The sequence below is a fragment of the Stylophora pistillata genome, chromosome 7 (assembly GCF_964205215.1).
Source record: "Stylophora pistillata chromosome 7, jaStyPist1.2, whole genome shotgun sequence".
NCBI lineage: Eukaryota > Metazoa > Cnidaria > Anthozoa > Scleractinia > Pocilloporidae > Stylophora > Stylophora pistillata.
The window spans coordinates 16734520-16752427 of NC_142525.1; the positions used below are offsets into that span (position 1 = coordinate 16734520).

The window sequence follows — 17908 nt, forward strand, 5'->3', positions numbered from 1 at the left end:
ATGCAGTTTTAAAAAGAAAAGCTGGAAGACCAAATATTTCCCTACAAAACGCGTTTTGCTTATACAACAGAATGTTCAGCTCAATAGCAAATATTCGGTCTTAGACAGTCGTTAAATCCAGGAGCGTCTATATTGACTTAAAGAAAATAACGAGACAGTGTTACAAAGTAAATCAAAAGGAAATTGTGTACAGAAAAACTAGACCCCCATAACCAAAGCGTACCAGACTCCGTAACACAACCCAGAAGCTTAACGACGTAAGGATGTGGTTTCAGCTGCTTCATTGTTTCAAGTTCTTTCATCAAATCTCTCTTGTCTGACTCAGCAGCGTTAGCTAGAGCGTTAAAAAAAGGAGAAAAATGTGGTTAATTGGAATAATATGCGAAAATTTGAAATGACAACATTTGAAAATTTGAAATGACAACATTAGTTATGAAATGGCAAATAGCTAAAACATTACTGTAAGCTGGTAACATTTCCTGAATGATTGTAGGCCAAGACTGTCATTAAATTAACAGTACAAGAGCTCACATTTAAGCATCTTAAGAGCCACTGTAGTCGTTTCAGGCCTCCCTCGAAGTCCTACTGCTGTTCCTTTGGCAACCTGACCAAAAGAACCTTTACCAATGATCTTTTCTATGGTCACGTGATCTCTTGGAACTTCCCAGGAGTGTGTTAATTGATAAAGAGGCGCGTAATCAGCACCTGGAGCGGCACTTGGTGCTTTTCTGTTATCTCTGCTAGCCTCCCTGAGATCCATGTAATCTGCAGGAGGTTGTGTAAGTGTTCTTGAATCGGGCTGACTTGCTTCGATATCTTCTAATCGTAATTCAATCTATTAAAACAACATACGCGTTAAGGTTTTCGCATATAAATCTCTGATCAATCTCAATAAAAAGGTATAACCGGCCACTAAAAATATAGTTCACCCATTTTCATCAAACTAACGTTTAGGTTCTTCTTTTACAAAAGATTATAAACACGTTCTAATCGTTTGTCCTAAATGGTTACAAAGAACCAAGGGTCTGTGTTTACATAGTAGTGGGGGACCCCAGTGGAGGTAACCTGCCCATTTTTTTCGAGTCACAACAAGAAATTCCCAATTCCTTCAATGAAAAACATGATTTTTTTCTCGTTATGTTTTATTCAAGTTTTTGCAGCAAAGCGACGTGAGGGCACCAAGGACGGCTTTCTTCGGACCGGCTCATGTCAACCCGTCCGACCCTACACACGTCAGCTTCTATTATGTTTTGCTATGGGATTGCGCGAGCGGGGCCGAACTGGTTATACGATAAATCTTTTCATGATTTTTTCTTGATCATGTTTAAACGGTAAGTACGGGATGACCCGCTTAGGCGGGCTGCCCGGTCTGCCGGGCAGGGTAACCTTCTCAGCTGAGGTAACAATTTGCCGTGTAAACGTCTCAAGGTGGGTAAGCCGGGGTTGCGTTTATGTTACAAAAGATCAAATGAGCAAAGTTTTAGCGAAACGCGCGAGTTTAAAAACCTTGTACATTTCCGTACCATACAAAACTAAAAGGTTAAAACAACAACTTTTACGTCCTCCAAGCAATGAAACCTCGACAGCAATTAAGTCACGCTTTTGTCCTGAACTCAAACTGCATTCACTTGTTATGCCGCAGTGAAGGCGTCGTATCGTCAGAAACGGTTAACCCATCGAGCTACAGGCGAAAATCTTAGAGGAAAATGAATTCCGTTTTTTCGCCTACCTCTCACCACACGTTACCGCAGTGACCTCTTAAACTCCCTAATTACAAGCGCAACGTACGACAACCTCGAGAAATTTCACTCCGGAATCTCGCAATTATAAGGTTGTAAGTAAACGCGGGTTATTTTTCGCCCACAGTTAGGCGGGTCACAACGCCTTCCAGGGGTTCCCCACCGTCATGTAAACAGATCCTAACATTTTGTTCTCTGCCATCGAAACTTACGTGTCCAATGGAGTGATCGAAGTTCAAAGCATAATTATTTCGCTGAAGCTATAAATTGCAACGCGAAGATCAAGCAATGGTAGTGTAATTATTTGGAAAATACATATGCGAATAAACTCTTGCCACACGCAGCTCCCTAACTACTGATTGTAAGTAAAATAAAGCATCGGAAAAAATAAGACAGTATAAAGAGCACGAAAACAATTATTTAGAAAGTCTACCGGGTGCAGCCGGTAGACTTATTGAGTTCAGCTACTTTCTCTATTTCATCCTATAACTGACATAAATGACTATAGAACGCGTCGCCTAATAGAATGTTTTATCAGGTTTTATAGTTCACCACTAAATTTTCTCCGATTCTTATTGATTTCAGTTGATAACGTGACGCGATAGCTTTCATCCGTGGAAAGACACTATCAGCCCGTAGTGCCCGTCCGCGGAAAATACCCGGATGGATAGTACTCAGGTAAAAATTTTGAATGGTTTGACGGCCGCGAAGTTAGGCAGATCGGGAAAGCAGTGACGTTTCAATTATGACAGACATAACATATTATTTAGCCAATGTACGGTTGCGAATTATTGACGTTTGTGACAGGCTGTGCGCATGAAAAAATATTTGATTGATCTGCATTTAAGGTGGCTCAATAGGGTTATGCAAGATCACGAAGCGCGCGCCAGTGACATCAATCGAAAGTTAATTTTTCTCGTTGTTTTTGCTATTTTTCAAATCAAAGCTACTGAAACATAAAAAACAAGGGCCTAAATTTGCTGTACAACAGTCACCTCTGAAGTCAAGGCTTTTAGTCCCAAATTAAAACTACTCAAATATCGCCATTTTTTGACGTCTGTTTGACTTTGATTTCAATTTTCTTCGATTTCCTTCGGTAAAATTTTCTATTATTCTCCGACCGGGTAGAGTCTGACAAGACGAAACTTTTAAAATCGAAAAAAATAGGGGTTGTCAAGGTAGTTTTTTCGCTTTTAACATTTTTGTTGTTTTCTGGCTGAGCGAAAAACTTGTCTTACAAATTTTTCTGATAAATTCACAACAAGGAAAGCTAAAAGGGTATAACATCTCTGCCAAATTTTAAGGAATTTCACCGAAGGAAATACGAGAAATCTGAGGGGGAACTTTCTATTTTTTCACCTCAATGACAATCACGTGATCAGAATAGGAACTCGCCAAGATCGCTATTTGAGCATGCGCGAACTTTCGAACCACGCGGTTTTGTCGAGAACGAATGTGCAAACACGGGCGGTCATTATCTTTGACGTTTTTGTACAAACTGCTTTTGACCTGAAAGTCAGTTGAGAACATACCTTAATTTACTATGCCGCAGAATCCTTGGAAATCTCTTCGAAGTGTTTCAAAATTGCGGAGACTATTCTCGTCGTGTTTGTGACCATTGGAAGCGATGAGCGACTGGACAATGGCGGTCTCGTCAAAATACACACGACCTTTCCGTCCAAATCGTTGGTACAAATTATTTAAATCCTCATATCTTAAGCCACTGCCAGCAATTTTTTCGGCAATGCTATGCTTCATTGGGCTATCCGCATGACCTGGGTTGTACAGCTTTCCTCGAAAAGACAAGAGTCTCTGATGACGGTTGTCAAGATATTTCAGGTCTTCGGCGGCGTCCTTGACAGAGATTACAGAACTTCTGTTCACCAGCATTTCATCAGACAAAGCCAACCTAGGCGAAAGCAAGATTCTTCGAAGAGCGATCACGTCCTCTAGGGCGTCGTGGGCATCAAAGGTGGTTTGAAATAAATGTTCGTAAACAGAACTCTGCCCAGGCTTTGGAAATTTACCTTCTGCGTTTTGGATGGAAGAGTGCTTGCTTTTGATGAGTGATTTCATCAGTGTCAGAGTGTCTGCAAACCGGATGGAACTGATGGAACTGAGCTCCGCGATAAAATTTTCGCCACCGTTTCGAAGAAGTATTGGAATATCAAATGTGGCGGCGTTGTGTCCAGCCAAGATTGTGCAAACAGGCTTTGTGGATCGTGTTGAAGCTGAATCTATGCTGGCCCTCAAAAAAGTTAAGAACTGCCTAAGTACTTGCGAAACTCAAAGGCTTCTACTAGTCGATTATCTTTGAAAAGTCGGCGGATTCTATTGACAGTTTTAACTGTAAGTTTGTTGACCTTTGACGCGTGAGAATCTATGTCTCTGGTTGGTAGAATATAGCATGAGAATTGTTTACCTGACCTATCCACGGCAGCGAGCTGACATACTTCTGCTGATTTTCCCGTTGAATTTGTCTCGATGTCAAATAAAACAAAGTGATAAAATTTACTGTCATCAAATTTTTCCTTTTGAACTGTGGGTCTCGAAGTGTATTTCGGAACTGCATTTTCGTACTGTTCTTGTTGTTGTTTCGTGACAGCAGCGGTTATATCATAAAGATCAGTGATTGAAAGTTCAGAATTGTTCAACTCCAATGTTGTCGCAGAAGAGTTTAGGTTCAGGCCAATGCCACTTTCATACATGGTACCTTCTTTGCCCTCGTTTTTCGAGGTTTCTGAAATATGGTGTTTGTGTAATTGTGATCGACGTCGCTTGAATGCAACTGTTGATTTCCTTTGTTTGTCCTTCGAACTTTTCATGTCCGTTTTCGTATTATGGTCTACACAGAAAAGACCTGGCTCTATGTTAAGTGACGCTAGAGTCTGAGGAATGTACCTGTAACCTAAATTTACTTGAGAGACACTGCAGGACACTCGATAATCATTGCTTTCACTTCCCCCGTAAAAGCGAATTTTGGGGTTTTTCGAGCCCACCACACTGTTCAGAGACTCGTTACGTTGAGAATTTGCTGCAGGTGCAAGTTTGTTTATAACAATGTCTGTGCTATATTCATCAAAGAGAGATTTCAGGGCTGATTGAAGGCTATCTCCTTGGAGGTCTTTGCCATAGGGAAGATCTCTGTGACAATAATGAGAAGGGTCTTTTTTGTATCGACACCATGTTTCTCTACAACCAGTATGGTCATCAAATGCATGAGGCACAATGCTTTGAATTGCAGATTTCATGTTTGTAGCATCCCCCTTATTTTGTGCAATACAGTATGTAAAGGATTTGGGGAACTTACTTCGTTGGCTCAAGTTGTATAGGCGTGTTGTAAGGGATCTTTTTATGTGAACTGTATCACTCCATTTTTCCACACCATAGGGTACCTTTTGCGTTAGGAGAGATTCTGTCATTGAATCATCATCCCCGGTGTAAATTGAAAATTTGACATTTGATTTAGTTACCTTATTGAAAAGTTCCTGTGCAGCGAAAGGCTCCATTAACTTTAAAGAGCCTGAATGATTTTTTCTACAGTCGTGGTCATTTGGTTGTTTTCCTGCCTTTTCAGCTTCATCACAGGAGCGGCACATTTTATTTTTTGTTGTGTAGTAAAGGACCTTACCAGTTGAAAGGCCCATGACTGCAGCATGTCCGGTCTTAGAGTTGAAACCTCGCCCCCATTTCTGCCACCCCATGTCATAAGAACAGGCAATAGGTACCAAATTGTTCTGGTCAGGCTCGTTACCATTTTCAATTGCCTTCTCTCGTTCAAGGTTTAGGAATTGCTAGCAACTATTTTTTGCTACTTGCTCTATTGCCTTTCCAGCTTCCCTTTCCCAGTTTTTAAAAGTTGATGAGTTCAGTGCAGGCACATTGAGGATTGAAAGTAAATTGTTTAAATGGGTGTTGCCCACTCCTGTGTATAAACAGCCAAGGGCAGCTCTCGTGTTCACATCAAAGGTCAATGGACCGCGTGCACCAGATCTGTGCTCTTTTGATGTTTTAATGTTTTTTTCCGCATTGCATTGGCTGCATATAACAGTAAACGTGCTTGCCAAGCCACTGTGCTGTTCTTCAATAACATTGCCAAGAGACAAAGGGCCTAGAAATATTGTAAAGTACACTGTAAACTAACAGGGAAAAAAGACGCCACAATATTTGTTATGTTCTTTTATATGATAATGGTGTAAAACATGCTATAGTGCAGTTAAAAATAGTGAGAATTTACCGTAATGACAAAATAAGCATTCCCTCAGACCATCTGTAAGGGTTTCTAAATCCACCAGTCTGGATCCTTGTGGCAGGTTCGCCTTCCTCTTAGCTTTATTCTGCTGATGGGAATCAGGGTTGGAGTCAACAGAACAGGTAGGCCGATAATTAGGACAAGCTTGACAGGAAAATCTTACCAAAAATTGACTTCCGAAGAAAGAAAAACGTACTGACCTCACGTGCTCGTGTCATTCGTTTTGCTGGGGGTTCGTTTTCCTTGGATATGTTATCATACTGGAGCTTCCTTTTGGCATTCCACGTTTTGAACTCTCCGTGTAACCTTTTTATTTTTGTTTCTTTTCTGGTTTCGATCGCTTCCACTTTCCGAAAGCGACCTGACGCATTACGGATGTTGTGTAGGCGTTGTGTAAACTTCTGGTCTTTCACTGTCAATATTGTGCTCATTACTGGAAAGTATCGATGCCGATTCACTCTCGTCAAGTAAACTTCGCGATTATGTGACAAAAATTGTGCACTCGCGTGAAGCCGCCATGTTTGTTTACATATTTGATGCCATTTAAAAGCTCGCGCCATTTTCGTACCCATTCTTCGCCCGGCCAAAAACCCTATTGAGCCACCTTAAGGGGTTTTGACTGTTTTTCAACTGGCGCGCGGAAGAAAATTTAGTGGTGAACAAGACAATAGAGTGTTTATGTCTCGGAACTATCGGTCTGATAGTTGCTCGACAGAAACACTCTATTCTCTAAATAATGCCCGCATTTGATCGGTGATAACTAGTTAGGTCATAAAACCAATAGAACACATGGCCTAAATCCCTCAGTTGTAACTTACGTCGTAAACACCTCTTTCATCTTCATAAGTCCTACAATTGATAAGGGATACTAATATTCATAAACAGCAAGGCAATTCGTCAGTTTTAATTGAAATTTTATGTTAACATAATACAATCTCTGGTGCATTACACTAACACAGTACGCAAACGGTAGCAAATTCTTACCTCTGTTTCCCAACAGCGCCTGAAAAAAATAACAAAGGGAAAAAGACAAATGATGTGCACGTGGGTTAAAAATCTTCCTTTGGCTAATAATGACTCGTACAGTTAAGCGCCCTAACATAGAAAATGAATTTTTACTTACCTTTCCTGTGTAGCCAGATTATGTAAATCACTAGAAGAAGGATTATGAAGGCAAGAACCCCAATTATGGCAAACAAGACGTTGTTAGATCGGCAGTTATATTCCTCAGGACCTAAAATGATTGGTTTTATAAAGGTTAATGAAGTTACATTCATATGATATTTACACTGATCCTGGTTGATATACTGCTCTCATTATAGGGCTTGGGATTGTGACCGAAAAAAACGTCAAATCTGATTGGCCAGATGTTGGGGAAAAGTGAGGCGTTACTCTACTATAAAAATTTAAAAAAAGCAAAGTTTTGTCTAATTAAACAACAACAACAACAGCAACGAAAACGACAACAACAACCAAGAAATATATTCCTCTCAAATATGATTTGTTTGATAAAAAAATATAGCTCGACTCCCCCCTTTTGGAAAATAGTTTCGCAATGCCACATTAATCAAACAATTTGTGTTTGAAGATAGCAAGCGTTTTTGTGACTCAAAATATCCATCGAACCAAAGTCGGAAGGTATACAGAATTTTGGTCATAAAGATCTTTTGAGTCGAAACATGACACCCTTTATGACTCGCATGCTCTTACATGTTCGTATAAGATGAGGGGTAACTAGGGAATAGAAATAACTTCGCAAACAATTTTTCGAGTCTCCATATAGTCCGTGCTGACTGTTTTTGCCAGTCTGCAGTCCCTCGCTAAGTTCCAGACCCTTAGTAACTTAATTCACTTTTTTATTCAAACTCATTTTGTAGAACATCAGACCGTAGAACGTGCTCTTTTGATAAAAACTTTTTCCAACGGCGTATAAAAAAACACGAATAAAAAAAACCATTTACCTGCGGGAGTTGTTTGGAATGGAGTGGAAACTGTACTCGATACTGGTTTAACTGGAGAAAACAAAAATACGACCTTTAAATGATCGACGTGAAATTTTCAATTTTATACACCGAATGCAAATATGGCGTCCAATTTGAATTGCCATTGTTCTGGACTGACTCGCCTCGTCTTCACGTGGATATACAAAAGGATTATTACATGTGTGAGAGGCTAGTCAGTCCAGAACAATGGCAACTCAAGTTGGACGCCATATTTGCATTCGGTGTATTCTTACCTCAAACCATACTTACCATACTTACCTCAAACCACTTGATGGTAATTACTATATCTCAGCCGGAGGATCGACGCATCGAATTTGTTTCAGGGAGGTCTAAAACTATTATCATTATTAAATATATAATTATCATAAAAATTAACATTGTTATCATTATTATCCTTATTGCTATTATCATCATCGTCACGATTATCATTAAAAGGCGTCCATTAAAAATTGTAACAGAACTACAGAAAGGTTCACAGAATCTAACGGCAAAGCCAATTTAAATACTAAACTCACAAGGACAATTTAGTCCCAGTTACAAACTGGAATAATAGCTTTCCCTTAGTTTTAAAGGTATCGATGCATGGGAACTGTTTAATATAAGTTTTGAAATAAAATGTCAAGTGGCGACATCTCAAATGCAACTCGAGTTGATATTTTGAGACGGGGGCTAATGTGTTCTTCTAATATCAACAGCAAACGCGCTTTCGTGTAATGAAAACATTTTGACACAATTTTTGAGCACCGTTTTATTTGGAAAGCAATGATAAAATTAAACGCTCCGCTCTTGTCAATGATATTGAGGATGGAGGGCTTAAGATGTTGGATATTCAGTCAATGATCCTCGCACAGAGGATAATGGTATGAAAAAGATTTACAAATAAGGATAATAACAGCTCTTGGAAAATAACATTAAATTACTTCCTTTCTCAGGTAGGGGGAAAACTTATTCTTAAGTGTAATTTTGAAACCAGACAGTTACCTATCTACCTTCAGACCTTTTATAAGGAGTGCCTGGACGCTTGGTCCAGGTTGAGGCGACCTTCGATTCTTTCGTACGAAGATGTATTTCACCAGGTTATATGGAACAATAAAAATATTACTGTCCAAAAGATCCCTTTTTTTTAAAAACACTTGTTTTCTAAAGGAATTGTTACGATCGGTGATCTCATTTCTAACACTGGAATCTTCTTGAAGGGTGTTAAGGTGTTACATGCAAATTTATCTCCGTTACTATATTTTAAATTAATGAACGTCGTGGACGCCATTCCTCGTGACTGGAGACGTATTATTAAACAAAGCGCTCAACATTCCCCATCTAATACAGATGACATAATCTATTTGAATTTGGAAAATTCTGAGGTAATGTTAGCAAATATCACATCCGAATCGCTTTATAACGCGTTTAAAAGCAAAACGCAAATCCCACCAACTGCACAAAAAAAGTTCTGGGAAAAATTTCCACAATTTCCGTTCGACTGGAAGAGGATATACTCCTTGCCTTTTACCGTCACAATTGAAACTAAAATTAGAGAAATCCAATACAAAGTATTAAATAACATAGTATTTATGAACGAAAGATTGTTTAGGTGGGGATTGGCAGATTCGCCCTCATGTACTTTTTGTAAACAAGAGGTTGAATCCTTCGAAAATATCTTTTTCTACTGTAATGTTACAAAGGTTTTCTGGGAAGCTTTCTGTTCTTGGTTTGGTGAATGTCAAGTTAGTTTTCAAACCTATACAATAATGGATATAATTTTTGTAGCTTTCAATGTGGAAGAGGACTTTGCTATTCTAAATCACCTAATACTGGCAGCTAAAATTTTATATATAGAAGTGTAATTTGAATTCTAAAAATCCTTCTATAGGAGTTTATAAGACCAAGCTCGGGGAGATATACCAGATAGAAATGAAGATAGCAACAAAGCGGAATGAATTAGCTAAACATTTTCAGAAATGGAATAAGCTTTTGACTGTAAGATTATGATACTTGAACTTTCACCGCTTGAAGCAGTCAACCGGTGACAAGTTAACCGTTAGGAAGCTGGTTATGGTGCGGGAGAATATGGTTGCCGAAGTGTGACATTTTATTTCAAAACTTATATTAAACAGTTCCCATGCATCGATACCTTTAAAACTAAGGGAAAGCTTTTATTCCAATTTGTAACTGGGACTAAATTGTCCTTGTGAGTTTAATATTTAAAAATAGGCTTTGCCGTTAGATTCTGTGAACCTTTCTGTAGTTCTGTTACAATTTTTAATGGACGCTTTTTAATGATAATGGTGACGATAATGGTGACGATGATGTCAATATTCGATGTCGTGTGTGTACGTTTGATCATTTAAAATATATGTGATTTTGTTCAATATATTCGATAAACTTCTAGCAAAATTCGATAAATTCACCTTGATATTCATCGATAATTCATGTAATATTCATTCGATAATACATGCAATATTCATTCGATAATACACGCTATATTCATTCAGAAGGCAGCGTGGTCGAGTGGTCAGCGTGTCGGACTTGCAATCCGCCGCTCCCGGCTTCAAGTCCCGCCCTGACCACTACTTGGATTTGTTTCACGGTAGCCCCGAGTTTCAAATCCTCGGCCATGCTTGTAATATAGCCAACTGGTTTGCCTTCGGCCAGTTTGGATTCTTAATAACGTTATTTTCAATTTGAATTATTTGTTTCAGTTGTTTGGTGGAAAACCTGTAAACTAGCTTCTAGCTAAGTGTTTCTCCACGTTAAACTGTTTATTGTTATTATTATTATTATTATAATTCGTGCAGTATTCATTCGATAATTCATGCAATATTCATTCGATAATACGCGCTATACATATGATGCACGATCCTCGCAGTAGACAGCGCTATTTATGCAATAGCGAAAATCAGACCTGAAAAAAATCAGGCCTGTACGGGACTCGAACCACTGACCTCTGCGATACTAGTGCAGCGCTCTACCAATTGAGCTAACAAGCCAACTGGGAGCAGGCCGTTAAGTTTATTCGTAATAAATTGTTAGCTCAATTGATAGAGCGCTGCACTAGTATCGTAGAGGTCAGTGGTTTGAGTCCCGTACAGGCCTGATTTTTTTCAGGTCTGATTTCGGCTATTGCATAAATAGCGCTGTCTACTTCGAGGATCGTGCATCATACGTATCTAATACCGCAGTTCAAAATATATGAACTTCATATATTTATTGTATCTCATTTATCACTTTCACGGGTTTATTACGAATCAACTCAACGGCCTGCTCCCAGTTGGCTTGTTAGCTCAATTGGTAGAGCGCTGCACTAGTATCGCAGAGGTCAGTGATTCGAGTCCCGTACAGGCCTGATTTTTTTCAGGTCTGATTTTCGCTATTGCATAAATAGCGCTGTCTACTGTGAGGATCGTGCATCATACGTATCTAATACCGCAGTTCAAAAATATATGAACTTCATATATTCATTGTATCTCAATACACGCTATATTCATTCAATAATTCAAGCTACAGTCATTCGATATTATCACGTGCCCCGTAGCTACATGACGGCTTGCCCAAGTCTACAGCACTGGTTGTCCTTCTTTCCATTTCAGTAAGTTGTTGCCACCAGTACGTATCGGTGAATCTCGCAAAAGCATTCGCGAAGCTCAAGAATCAAAAGTCATTCATTGTTAACAGTATCGGCCGTGAAAATAATAACTGAAAGAGCCACTTCAACACCATTGAATACATTGGCTGCGATAGGATATGTTAGTTCTTCAGAATCTATCTCACATGTATCTAGTAAATTGAGCAAGCTAAGCGCCAAAGACTCCCATTCAATTTGTTCCGCCATTTTAGACAACCAGTAGCCAAGCCTTCTATCCCAAACACAGAAGATAGGTCAGTTGCATTATAGAATGAATATTGCTTGAATTATCGAATGAATATTGCATGTATCATCGAATGAATATTGCTTGAATTATCGAATGAATATCAAGGTAATTTATAGAATTTTGCTACAAGTTTATCAAATATATTGAACAAAATCACATACATTTTAAACCATCAAACGTATACACGACATCGAATATTGTAACAACTATCAGAAGGAGAATATTTTTGAAATTGTTTACTTTTTTTTTAATACGGGAAAACTTTTTTGAAATCGAAACGCGTACTTTTTATTTCAAAAACGTAGAAGATGGCTTGTTTTTGATTAAAATACTGTAACAGGGTTATTTTGTGAATGCAATTGTCATGCAGTGATGTCAATTCGGAATTCAGAATGAAGTGCAACAAGAATTTCAATTTTGACCCTGAAAACGCGCCATAGATATATAGAAGAACTCAAAACTTCGCTCAACGTTTCACAAACGAACAAATTGTGTTGAATAATTCAGATATTAACGATTGAGAGTCACGTTTATTAACGTAATGGTTAACTACAACTACCTCTCGTTTTAACTTTCTGAGTTACTTTATTGAAGGATTATTAAATAACAAATCGATTTAGGCCGCGTTTCAGTCTTTTTATAAACAAATTTAGTACTACAAAATTTATTTCCAAATCAATTTTTGCCGAAAAACCAAAGTGATTTGAGAGCGAGAGAGAAGAAAGAACTAATGTTATATATCGCCAAAAGGTCGTGACAGAAGTCTTTCCTCAAAAATTCTGCCCAGCAGGCAAAATGAGATATATTTGTGAAAAACTGCAACGAAGCTTGAGATGTTCTGCAATAAGCATTGACTCAAGCGGAACGGATACCGCCCGCCGTGAGCGGGCCGGATGGGGAGAATACTGCTCGCTCTGGGAACCAATCAGATTTCAGGATTCGTAGAATACCGCCCGCTCACGAACTGAGAAAAGAATAATTAGAGTTATTTATCGGCTGAAGGTCGTAGTTGAAATCTCTGCTTACGAATGCTGACCAGCCAGTAAGTTAAAACAAAATATTTTCCTGAAAGTTTGCAACGAAGCTAAGGGTGTACTAGGCGACTAAATACACAACGGATAGGATACCGCCCGCGGCGAGCGGGCCGGATGGGAGAATACTGCCTGCTCTCGTAACCAATCAGATTGCAAGATTTGTAGATTACCGCCCGCTCACGAAGTGAGAAAAAAAGTCTTATCTTTACTTTAGAATGCTGAGGCCGACCTGAGTATGCTGCGCCGTTCGAAAACTCATTTTCAGTTATCAGTAATAGCACAATCATGTACTAAAACCTATTCAACTCACCAACCAGTAGTAACAAACTGATAGTTGTATTTCCCAGTGCATTTTTTGCAAAACAGGTATACCGTCCTTCGTCACTTGAAGAAGCATTCTGAACCTTCAAGGTCGAGTTGGTGGCAATTTTATTGCAATTGGCATGATTTCCTTTGTACCACGTGATGACAGCAGGGGGGTTTCCAATATCCACTGGGCAATCAATAGACCTGTCTTCTCCTGACTTTAATTTAATGGTTGCGCTTGAATAGGTGGCTGCTGGTTTATCTAGATTAGAAAAGGTAAGATAAAGAAGTGAAGAAAGATGTTATTGAATAAGATAAACTAAACGAGCAAACAGTTTAACTGACAATTAAAAAGAAACTTTAGTTCATTCTTGTCAAAACTGTAACCTTTGTGAAGTAATGATCTTTTATTTAAATCTACTAGAAGTTGAGTTACAAGAAATGTGACTTTCTGCACCGATATTATCTATAATTATGGGTTAAGAGAGATTTGATTTGACAAGAAAAAACATCTGCAAGTGTTACGCTGAAAAATTAATCTATTAAAAGGCTGAAAAAGTAAATTCTTACACTGCACATTAATGAACATCGTTGTCCAAACACTTCCACAACTGTTGTTTGCAATGCATCTGTGTTCCTTTTGATATCTTGTGATGTTAGTGATGTTCAAGAGTTTTCCTGGAATGACCTGACCACTATTAACATTCTCCCAAAAAACAGTTAAGGGAGGAGTCCCTGCAGTCAGACTACATTCCTTTGTCAAATCTGTACCTTCTATGACTGTTGCGTTTTGTACCTGTTCCATTGCAGGTGGGTCTGAAAAGGAATAAATCTAAGTGGTTAAAAGCATTCTCCTTTTGTTTAAAAAAATTAAAAAGTCACTCGATTTTTATTCTAGAGGTTATTTCTTGGATCAGAAGTAGATTTCTTGAAAGGAATTTAAAGACTTATCCTTTTAAAGAAGCTTTTAACTCATTTTTATTTCTGACATCTGTATTTATACGTTTTTAGCTATGTTAATTTATCATGGTATTTTCAAATTCTAGTTTTTACCTTGGCATAATGATTGTAAAGCGCAATGAAAGATAAGCCGAACTGAATAGCGCAATATAAATTGGCATTATTGACTTCATATCATTATGTTACTAATGAACGCCATAGAGGAAAACGCAGTTCTGAAGCGCACAAAAGATGCTGCTAAGTTTGATGTAATGCTTTTCGAAAGAAAAATATCAAGTTTCTGGTGATTGTATTAACTTAACCTGTTAAACTATTGCGGACTAGCTGCATATCTTGATGCGATTAATGAAGACAATTACAAAAAGAAAATGAGGAAATGTATTTATCATGGGTTGCGTAGCCCTTTCTTTGGGGTGTCGCATGGTATATTGTTACGATTGCTTCATTAGCGCGTCTTACGACCGTCCCTTCGCCCTAAAATTTGAATACCCAGTGACTATGGATTATCAGTTTCTCTTAGAAGTAGTTTTTGCAAACACAAGCATACTTTAGATTTGTTTGTAGGGTGATTTTTCTCGCTGTATTTTTTTACATCTCCGGGTTTTCATTCTGTTGATGTACCATTCCTATCACTGTTGATGAAGGCATAATGAAGGAGGTCGCATACGGCTCGTGTTGACACACCCCAGTTGTGGTTACTTATTGAGTGATATATAAATGTTTTATATTCGTATTAGCGGGGTAGCGAATTAGAATATAAAGCTTATAAGATACATGCCTTCGGCTTAAGAATTATATGGTTTCCTCGTGTTCTTCCAACATCCCGCGTGGCTTTATCATTTTAACGTTATAGAGCCCGAAAAAAATTTGTACCATGACGTAACTAGTTAGATGCGGGTTCTATAACCTGATGAAGCATCCGTTGAAAAACTGAATTGACCAATCAGACGATGCTTACTATGTACATTCATGCTATAGTTAACAACTATTCACCAAAGTGGAGGTGAATAGTTGTTTTAGTATATACTAAAACAGTGAGATAATATACACCACCGTCGTTAATTTGAGTGATTTCTTCGCTTGTCACGGATGCAAACCGGGACGCCATTTTTTCCCGAGTTGCTCGGAGGTAAATAGCAAAGGATATTCGGAGTTTGACTAGCTAATCAGAGCGCGCCTTCAACGCTATCCACTGTTTTAGTAAATACTAATCAATAATATCCACTACGCCTTCGGTGTATAATTGTAAATTAAAAGGCAACCATCTAATTTATTTTCAAAATAGCTGTTGTTTGCTTAAATGATCCAGGGGAGATGAAACTTACCACCAACAGTAAAAGTAATGTTGTTTCTGCTTGTCACATTACTAATTTGCTGATATGCCACACATTTGTAAACAAATGTTTCTTCTCTCGATATCCTTTCCATCCATGTTCCCTCCTTGCTGAAACTTACCTCCGAATTATTCTTAATGAGTATGTAATTATGAACCGGTGGATTGGCTGCAGATGAGTGGCAAGTGAACTTTACTCCCATAACAGAACAGCCATTTTTATTTGTTGTATTCGTTTTCAAGGTGACATTTTCTGGCTTAACTAAAATAAAAGTGATACGTCTTTAATACATTAGAGCTTTATTACAAATGTAGGGATTCGAGGTTTCTTAGTAGGTATAGCAACTGCATTTATTGAGATTTTTTTAAGTGGGATATGATTATCTATAATTTGTGATATAGTAGCATGACATGCGTCAAACAAGCTAGTAAGGTCATGCCATTCTGAAGGGATTTCTCATTGACCAGAGCTAATTCATCAAGTATAGAGTAATCCCATGTATAGATATGTGTTGAGATAAGGCAGTGAAGGATATCGAATCATTAAGAAGTCAGAAACAATTTAAGATGATCAGTAATGTCGTAGACTGAGTTACTTGCAGTTGTATGCTGGTTCGAGAAGTTGTAAAATAAATTATCTAAGAAAGTAGCAGAGTAATCGGTGATTCTTGTCATAATAAATCGCGGGCGCATTTCCTACCTACTTCATAAGGAACTTTACTATCGTAAAAATCCTAAAGTAAGAAAGACCGTGCATACATAACAAGACTTGTGCAGTTACACTTTGGCCGAAAGGTCTTGTCCAGTTTAGCTGAGAGGTTTCACCTTTCAAATTTACTTTTCCGTTCCATCCCGATTAACAAAGACCTTTTGGAGCTCAAGATAAAAGCAAAGTATGCTAATTAAGAATTGTTTCGTGAAACAATGAGCATGTAGCTCTCCTAAACGACGAAATTCAGTTTGGAGTTAACGATACTTCATTCCCAAACGCGATGAGAATTATCGCTGAAAATAAATCTGAGCTATTTTGCTTAAACTGAGGCTTTTCGACGTTGAGGATTCTTCATAAGAACGGTTAATGTTATTTCAAAGTGATGATATGTCCCAAAAGTATTGTTCAGTAGAAGATTTTGTTTTGAAATCGTACAATTTTCAAAATGTATGAACACAAACCTTCGCAATTTCCTGGCTGTGAATCCCAGTAAACAATGATTCAAGCATACTAAAATCGACTACGTGGTCTCTTACAAGTAAGAAATGCGTTCATTTTTCGCTTTTGAGCAGAAAATTTTACAGTTCTTTGAATAGAAATCTGTTCTGGAATCATGTTTAGTTCATTTTTGCCGTTTATTAGTAGTTTTTGGGTAGAACACTATCACCTGGTAAACTTGACACAATGGTGTCTGCATGCTATGTTTTCAAGAGTTTTGTTCATGCTTTAGCTTTGCGTATATCGAGTTATGGATGCATCTTAGGTAAAAACAAAGAAGAATTCCTACCTTGACTAAGCAAAAATATGTTATTCTTGCAGGCAGATTACATGCTTTCTGACAATATGAAACATTGTTTGGAGCAGTAGGCAATTACCTTACGTGCATGCATAAAACAACAACAATGACAATTGCAACAACTGCTGGCAAACTTTGTGAGCACAAGGAAGCATCATGTTTGCTGACCAGCAATGCCTTAATAATGCCTCATAGGTCAATTGACCTTCTTGAAAATATGTTGATTTCATAGCCTCTATGATTAAACACGAAGGCGTGCAATAAAAGGAGCCTTAGGTCACACTGGACCATTTGTCAATCAACCGTCGTGTGATGTAGAACTCATAGAGTCAAGTCAGCTTGAGCTACAGCTACTCCAAAGTAGTGAACAGCGGGCGCATCCCTCAAAATTGTTTTATGTCTTTATCAAAATACAATAATTTTTGAGATTTGTATTTCCTTTCTCCAATGGAAACTGTCTTCATTTGTGGCGGTAAATTTGAGATCGAAGTAGGTGGTTCGCAGGTTACCTCATGCCACCATGCTGGTGGAAGTAAACAACAGATATCTCATTAGCTCCTTTTGTTCGTCTACCAGCATTTAAATTGGACCCGCACACGTCAACGGTGAGTGACAAATGAGCCTAGGTCTTCCCAGGGAAGACTTCCTTATATAGCGCGCCTTCGTGTTTCAACTACAACACAAGAGGAACTCACTGATGAGTGTCAAGAAAAGTCATAGGGAAATATTCGTGAAGACCATCAAAAACGTGACGTAACTGTCAAACAAGTCCAAGTAATTAGTCAGGTTAAAATGAAAGATGATACTTTGCTTTCAGAATCTAATGATGTGTATTTCAGTAGATCAATTTATCTAATTCTTGAGATTAAGAGTAGTTCTCTCCATTGTCAAAGCCACAGTTTAAATG

The 17908-nt window shown here is 38.3% G+C and overlaps 1 protein-coding gene and 1 pseudogene across 1 annotated transcript in view; both read right to left on the reverse strand.

The window, feature by feature from the left end:
- The window catches only part of LOC111342759 (fibroblast growth factor receptor 2), a 43101-nt gene that overhangs the window by 5583 nt on the left and 19610 nt on the right, over positions 1-17908 (reverse strand). The window contains exons 3-11 of the mRNA XM_088727715.1: positions 15486-15755; positions 13771-14016; positions 13205-13462; positions 7953-8003; positions 7115-7225; positions 6976-6994; positions 6810-6840; positions 532-835; positions 224-334 (exon numbers count right to left, since the gene is read on the reverse strand). Coding sequence (XP_088583841.1) covers positions 224-334; positions 532-835; positions 6810-6840; positions 6976-6994; positions 7115-7225; positions 7953-8003; positions 13205-13462; positions 13771-14016; positions 15486-15755 — 1401 coding nt within the window. The remainder of the gene's footprint in view (positions 1-223; positions 335-531; positions 836-6809; positions 6841-6975; positions 6995-7114; positions 7226-7952; positions 8004-13204; positions 13463-13770; positions 14017-15485; positions 15756-17908) is intronic.
- On the reverse strand, positions 2563-5458 carry LOC148726882 (uncharacterized; annotated as a pseudogene).